At 54.4% G+C, this 7,450-nt stretch overlaps 1 protein-coding gene across 1 annotated transcript; it reads right to left on the reverse strand.

Moving 5' to 3' along the window:
* Positions 1-622: 622 nt before the first annotated feature.
* LOC103594176 (vesicle transport protein GOT1A-like) lies at positions 623-4,657 on the reverse strand. Its single transcript, XM_008577367.1, has 4 exons — positions 4,457-4,657; positions 3,282-3,460; positions 1,313-1,376; positions 623-661 (listed from the first exon to the last, which is right to left on the reverse strand). Exons 1-4 carry the CDS (start codon positions 4,655-4,657, stop codon positions 623-625), a joined length of 483 nt encoding a protein of 160 aa, XP_008575589.1.
* Positions 4,658-7,450: the final 2,793 nt, after the last annotated feature.

The raw sequence follows: 7,450 nt of genomic DNA on the forward strand, positions 1-7,450 counted from the left end.
GAAGCTGTCCCAGCACAAGCCCTACCTGGTGGGCGCGCTGTGCAGAACTATCATCTAGTGGTTGAGAAACACGTCCTGACAGCACGGAGAATTAGCACCCATCACCTGTCCAATACTTACTGCTAACAGAGGCTTGCAAACGCATCATCCCACTCACTAGGACTATTAAACATGAGGATAAAAATTACAGCCTATGAAAGCAGGACAGACCCTTACAGGCCATAATTTCGCTATGTGGAATGACATGTGTTGGCCTGTCCTGAGGCAGAGGATGGGTCGAAGGGGCTGGAGACATTGACATCGCATCTTAGACACACTCACAACTTGGGGATTTAATCTTCCCTTTTCCCCCATAAATACAGGGTGGGGATGTGATGCCAGCCCCAGTCTGATCTCCACGGGGCCCTGGATCTCTGCTCCAAACCGTCCTGGCAGCCTCTTGAGTGGACTTGGGGATTTGAGGTCAGTCACTCAGCTCCATGCTTCCTTCTGGACTTGCTGAGGTCCGGATATGACGGGGAGTGAGTCAGGACTCGGGGGTGGGGCGCCTGCGGAGGTGGCCCCCGCTTCCCTTCCACCCTCTCCACCCGTGATCCAAGTTCAAGGACCTCGTCTCTGTTGTTCAGACCATGGAGCCGGTACCTTGAAGCTTCTGGAACAGCTGTGGGAGCCAAGAGTCATTACTCCAGACAAAGAGTGGGGAGCAGACTCAATAGCCAGGTTATTACAGAGCTGGCTGTGAAAGCCGGGAGCTATGCCACGCACAGAAGGGAGAAGGGGCTGCGGGGGACGTGCCCAGCTGGCGGGGGCGTCAGGCGCTGGCTGGAAGGCCTCCCCGGGTTCCTCGGAGAGTTCATATTCTGTCAGGTACTTCAGAGAAAGGGACGGGCAGGGGCTGGGGACCACTGCCCATGCCTGCCCAGGAAGAGGACAAACCTGCCACCTGCTTTTCCTGCTGTCACTGGCTGTCACACCTCTTCTCCATGCCTGGGGCCCAGACCCAGCCACTCCCCAGAAATCTCAGGAGCTTCCCAGATGAGTCACCTAGCGTCTCTGAGTCACCCTTTCTTTGGCTCTGATAAGGGGATATTAATAGCTACCTTGTTCTGTACCCACACCTTTGGCACACTGCTTGGGGATCCCCTTACCTCATCTGCTTGTGTCAAACGGAGAAGGGGCAGAGAGGGGAAGAGGAGCCGAAGGCTGGCGTACCTGAGGTGGGGTCTGAGGGGAGATGGGGAGGGCCCGCCGCACCTGGGGCGGCAGTTTCACCAAGTCCCCAAGGCGCCGGGCGCATGCGTGATGTACTCACCGTGCTCAGGAAGGGGGTGTTGCAGGCGTTGCCCAGGAAGCCAAAGACCACAGGGAAAAAGCCCCTAGGAGCAGACGGGAGGAGGGGAGTCAGTGGTGGCCCAGGAGGGGGGGACGGAGGGTAGTGAGGCTGAGGACCCCCAAAGGAGAGCGGGCCCCTGGCACTGGGGCAGGCTCCGTCTGCAGCCCTGGCTTTTGAGAGGCAGCCAAGTGAAGCGGTTAAGAATGAAGGCTCTGGGGTCAGACTCCTTGGGCCCAAATCTTGGCTCTTCCACTTCCTGGCACTCTACACACTTGGGGCAAATCTCTTAACTTCTCTGAATCTCGGTTTCCAGCTGTAAAAGTGGGGTTAACAAGAGTATCTTCACTGCAGGACCTCACACAAAGAACTGCTCCGGAAATATTTACTTCTACTGTTGTTTCTCTCATTATGTACTACTCTGCTGGAGACTTCTCCTCCCTAGCGGGGTGTGTGCCACCTGCTCCAGGTTTCCTGGGCCCTGGGCACAGGCAGCTGTTGGAGGCCGTGCTCATGTCTACCCTCCCCAGCCTTGGCATCCCACGCACAGAGCCACCCTTGGCCCTTGGCCTGCTCGGGGACATACGTGTGATCCTTCGCAGGCTTGGCGGCCCCCAGGTGGGCGCGGGAGGGGAACCCCGCGTGGGGCGGACGGCTGAGAAGCTCAGTGTGTTGAATTCTGGCTGAGCCGCTCTCTCCTTGGCCTCCCTCTCCTGGGGCTCAGCTGCATTTCTGAGGTCCTGCACAGCTCTGATGGTTTTTGCACCTACTACGCTGTGGCAAGGTGTCCCTGTCAAGGCTTTCTTTTGGGTTGAACTACCAAACCTGCAGTGGCCCCACCGCGCCTCTGAGCCCTCAGTAAACATCACAAGAAGTTACTTGTCTTCCTCCTTGATTGCAAGTTCCTCGGGAATTCTCTCCTCATTTAGTGCCGTAGCCCCACACCTAGCCCTGTCTTTGGCAAACAGGGGGTACTTATTATGTATGTGACAATTTAAAGAAATAGCTATTTGAATAATGACATATTTGAATATTGAATAAGTGGAGGGAGATGTGTGTAAGAAAATTTTGGTTTCTTGAAGCCACACTACTTGATGTCTATTAGGCCTAGAACATTCAGACCCCTCAGGGTGTTTTCAAGGTGGCACGGAGCAAATTGGGCTCCTATGAGAAGCCCATGACCTCCCCATGGCCTTCCTGACCTCTGCTCCTTCCCATGATTGCATAAGGCACGATTCTTCCAGTCCCCATTGTCCCGTCCCACCCCTATTCCCCCCACAGTCCCATCCCACTTTCCCTAATAGCCTTTCTTTCTTCTCCTTAAGCTCTCTCCAGTCTTCTCTCAGGCCCTACTCATTCCTCAAGGCCTGTCTCAGGTCCTGCTTCCTCTAGGACACCTCCCTGTCCTCCCCTCTGAGCTTCTGCAGTCCTGTTAGTACCATTGCTGTGCCAGGCCCAGGGCTGACATAGGACAGGCCAAGGGATACGGAGCCAAGAGCCAGAGACACGGGGTCAAGTTCAGATCTTTCACGTTAGTGTGAGACCTTGGGCAGGGAACAGCCCCTGGGTGTTGGTTTCCTCATCTGTTAAGTAGAGAACAACACTACAGTGGGTTGTGGGGACAAAATAAGATGGCAATTGTGAGCGTACTTGGCAAACATTAGTTCACCGCCCTTCCTCTCTGGCTGGATCATTGAGACTTGAGGGCGGGGCCTGTGTCTCTTTCCTGGTGATAGGCACAGTGCTGGGAACACAGTAAGTGCTCGATCAATGTCTGCTGATAAATGGGCCTTTCCAAAGCATCAGCCTGAGGCCCCTGCCTGTTTCCAACCCTTCCATGGCTCTCATCTCCTGCAGGATGAAGTCCCAGCTTCTGCACACCCTGCTGGGGTGATCTCAGCTACTGGACATCTTGGTGGGTCTGTCCAGGGTTATAGGGATTTGCACTCACTTGAAGAGGCTCAAAAATCCATAGGTTTCCAGGCACATGCCCAGGAGGGGCCAGCGCAGGAGCACGATGGCCACACCCCCCAGGAAGAAGCTGGTCCCCTTGAGCTTGTGCCGCTGGAAGAAGAAGGAAAACGTTTTCCTCAGGCCGATGATGAGGGAAAGGCCAGTCAGGAGCAGCAGCTGTGGGGAGGGAGAGCGAACCACACCCCCCAGGAAGAAGCTAGTCCCCTTGAGCTTGTGCCGCTGGAAGAAGAAGGAAAACGTCTTCCTCAGGCCGATGATGAGGGAAAGGCCAGTCAGGAGCAGCAGCTGTGGGGAGGGAGAGCGTGTGAGAGCAAACACGGCAGCCCGCGGGAGGCAGGGCCAGGCCTGCAGGCCGGGGCGGGAGAGGCACGACAAGGACAGGTCTGAGGGTCCCTCGTTCCTACCCGAGTCACTGGATCCCAAGCACTTCTTCATACCTGACTGCCTTTCTCATCACACCTCCCAGGGAAGGTGGATAGAGAGCGAGATTCTCTTCATTTCACAAAGGGGAGGACGGAGGCCTAAACAGGTGACGCAGCCATGCCGAGCCACAACCCCATCGGGGGCTCTACAGCCCACAGGGTGATCCTCCAGGCCCCCCACACATGGCCCTGTCACTGCTTCAGCCTGGCTCCTGGCGGTCCTGTAAGAGAGCCCAGGCTCCCGCCAGATCTAGCCCTCTGTCTCTCTGCCAGGGTGTCCACGCTTTCCTCTCCTCCTCCACACCTTTTCCCTCCCCGAAAATGCATTTCCCCCCCCTCCACACCCACTTCCTTTCCAAATTCCTTCTCAACCTTCTCCAGTTGGGTGTGCTCTCTTTCCTCTAAGCCCCCTGGTTCATATGAAATGTGTCTGTCTTGTGACTTGACCACTGCCCCACCCGTGTATATAATGTTATATCCTGTCCTGAGATGGTGGGGTTCGATGGCAGGGACAGTGTCTGACTCACCTGGGAATACAGAGTGTGGCGTGAGAATTCAGGGCCTCAGATTCTCTTTGCCAGAGGCTCTAATCTCTACCCCCTGCAGCCCTCGTCTGCCCAGGCTCGATGACCCCTGACCCCCAGGTGGACATGATCTGAATGAACTTGGGGCTGACCTTCCTGGCAATAGACGGTTGGGCAGGGGAGGTACACAGAGCTGGGGGACTCACGTTTCCAAAGGCCAGGAGCACTGAGTCAAAGTACAGGAGTATCCCAAAGAGGATGAAGAAGATGCCAAAACCGGTGATGCCCACACCAATCTCTGCAATGGGCAAGGAGGTCACGGTGAGATACGGTTTGGGGAACAGGCTGGGACCCTGAGACTCTCCCCCATGGCCACAGGATGGGTGCCCTCTGGAGGATGGCCCCATTTCTGTCCAGGAACCTCAGCTTCCGTGCTCTCAGGGAGGGTGGACAGGAAGGGAAAGGAAGGACGGGCAGGAACCTCTGACTGGCACCTGGCATCTGTGCTGGCCACTTCTATACAGGACGCATGCTGTCTAACACAGCCCTGGGAAGAAGCTAGTCCCACTCTCTATGTTCTGCATCCTCCTGCCTTCAGATGCCACGTTATCCAGATCACGAGCAGGTTGGGTCCCTGGCTGGACACAACCAACTGCCTCGTGCAGTGAGAACCGTTGGGGCCCTATCCACGTGGGGTAGAAGGGTACCCTGAAAACTCATGACCTCCACCCCAAAAGACTCAGAACCGCCCAGCTGTCTTGCTCTGTTTCTCAAGAGGCTTGCTCTTCTAAACAACTCTTTACACTGTCTCCTCTCTCCTCAAAACTGCCCTGTCCCCTGCTCTCAGGTGATGACCTTTCACATTTAATTGGGAAAATAGAAGCCACCGGTCAGGAATGTGCTCATCTTCCCACTGGGGAAGCACAGCCCGGCCTGCACCTGCTCGCCTGTTCTCCCTCCCTCCTGCAGCAGCTGCCGGGGGGCCCGCCTCCCACCGCTCGGCCTCCTCTGATTTCAGCCCCAGTGGTGCTGGGCATTTCTGCACGAGGTTGGACCCAGCGTGTCTCAGGGCAGGCTTTGAAGCTGTAGGAGTTCGCTCAGAGCCAGCCAGCAGGGCACAGAAGTGCAGGACAGTATGACCCTCTTATTGGGTCAAAGGCTACATTTTTGACATTTTGATACATAGTTCAGATCACTCCCCTTAAGAGCTGTACAAGAACAGGATGCGGAGTTCCTTTTTTTGTTACCCCTCTCCATCACACAGAATTGTTAATTTTACTTATCTTTGCCACTATGATAATCAACGAATGAAAATTCATTGTGTTGCTTCATTTTTTTAAATTAAATTTCTAATTTTTAAATTGTGGTAAAATGCACATAACATAAAATTTACCATCCTAACCATTTTTTTTTCCTTTTTGTCTTTTTTACTGACCGGTAACGGGATCGCAACCCTCGGTGTCGCGCCCGTACCAGGGACCGGCAACGGGATCGCAACCCTCGGTGTCGCGCCCGTACCAGGGACCGGCAACGGGATCGCAACCCTCGGTGTCGCGCCCGTACCAGGGACCGGCAACGGGATCGCAACCCTCGGTGTCGCGCCCGTACCAGGGACCGGCAACGGGATCGCAACCCTCGGTGTCGCGCCCGTACCAGGGACCGGCAACGGGATCGCAACCCTCGGTGTCGCGCCCGTACCAGGGACCGGCAACGGGATCGCAACCCTCGGTGTCGCGCCCGTACCAGGGACCGGCAACGGGATCGCAACCCTCGGTGTCGCGCCCGTACCAGGGACCGGCAACGGGATCGCAACCCTCGGTGTCGCGCCCGTACCAGGGACCGGCAACGGGATCGCAACCCTCGGTGTCGCGCCCGTACCAGGGACCGGCAACGGGATCGCAACCCTCGGTGTCGCGCCCGTACCAGGGACCGGCAACGGGATCGCAACCCTCGGTGTTGCGCCCGCACCGCGCTCAGCCAGTGAGCGGGAACCGGTCTCCACATGGGATCCGAACCCTCGGCGGGAGTGCCGCCGCGCTCCCAAGCGGTGCACTCTCCAGTGCGCCACTGGGCCAGCCCCTAACCATTTTTAAATGCACATTTTGGTGGTATTAAGTACACTCATATTTTTGTGTTATCATTACCACTCTCCATCTCCAGAACTTTATCATCTTGCAAAACTGAAACTCTCTACCCATTAAACAGTATCTCTCCCCTCTCGCCAGCCCCTGGCAACCACCATTCAGCTTTCTGTCTCTATGAATGTGACTCCTCTAGGAACCTTTAATAAGTGGAACCACACAATATTTGTCTTTTTTGTGACTGGCTTATTTCATTTATCATCACATTCTCAAGGTTCCTCCATGTTGTAGCATGTGTCAGAATCTTCTTCCTTTTTAAGGCTGAATATGTATGTATATAGCACTTTGTGTTGATCCATTCATCTGCTGATGACATCTGAATTGCTTCTACCTTTTGGCTATTGTGTATAATGCTGCTGTGAATATGGGTGTAAAAAATCTCTCTTCAAAACCCTGCTTTCCGGGCCGGCCCGGTGGCGCACTGCTACAGTGCGCCGCTTGGGAAGCGCGGCGGCGCTCCCGCTGAGGGTTCGGATCCCACATACAGACCGGTTCCCGCTCACTGGCTGAGCGAGGTGCGGGTGCAACACCGAGGGTTGCGATCCCATCGCCGGTCTCGGTCCGGTACGGGCGCGACACTGAGGGTTGCGATCCGTTGCCGGACACGAAAAAAGACAAAAAGGAAAAAAAAAAAAACAAACCCTGCTTTCAGTTATTTTGGGGTATATACCCAGACATAGAATTGCTGGATCATATGGTAATTCTATTTTTAATTTTTGAGGAACTCCCATATGTTTTCCATAGTGGCTGCACCATTTTACATTCCCATCTGCAGTGCTCAAGGGTTCTAATTTATCCACTTCCCTGCTGATGCTTTGTTTTCTGTTTTTTCGATGGCACCATGCTAATGGGTATGAGGTGGTATCACATTATGATTTTGATTTGCACTTCCGTAATTATTAGTGACATTGAGCATCTTTCCATGTGCTTGTTGGCCATGTGTGTATCTTCTTTGGAGAACTGTCTATTCATATTCTTGCCCATTTTTTATTTTATTTTTTATTTTTATTTTATTTATTTATTTATTTTCCTTTTTGTCTTCTTTACTGACCGGCAACG

The sequence above is a fragment of the Galeopterus variegatus genome, unplaced genomic scaffold (genome assembly GCF_000696425.1).
Source record: "Galeopterus variegatus unplaced genomic scaffold, G_variegatus-3.0.2 Scaffold1498, whole genome shotgun sequence".
NCBI classification, from domain to species: domain Eukaryota; kingdom Metazoa; phylum Chordata; class Mammalia; order Dermoptera; family Cynocephalidae; genus Galeopterus; species Galeopterus variegatus.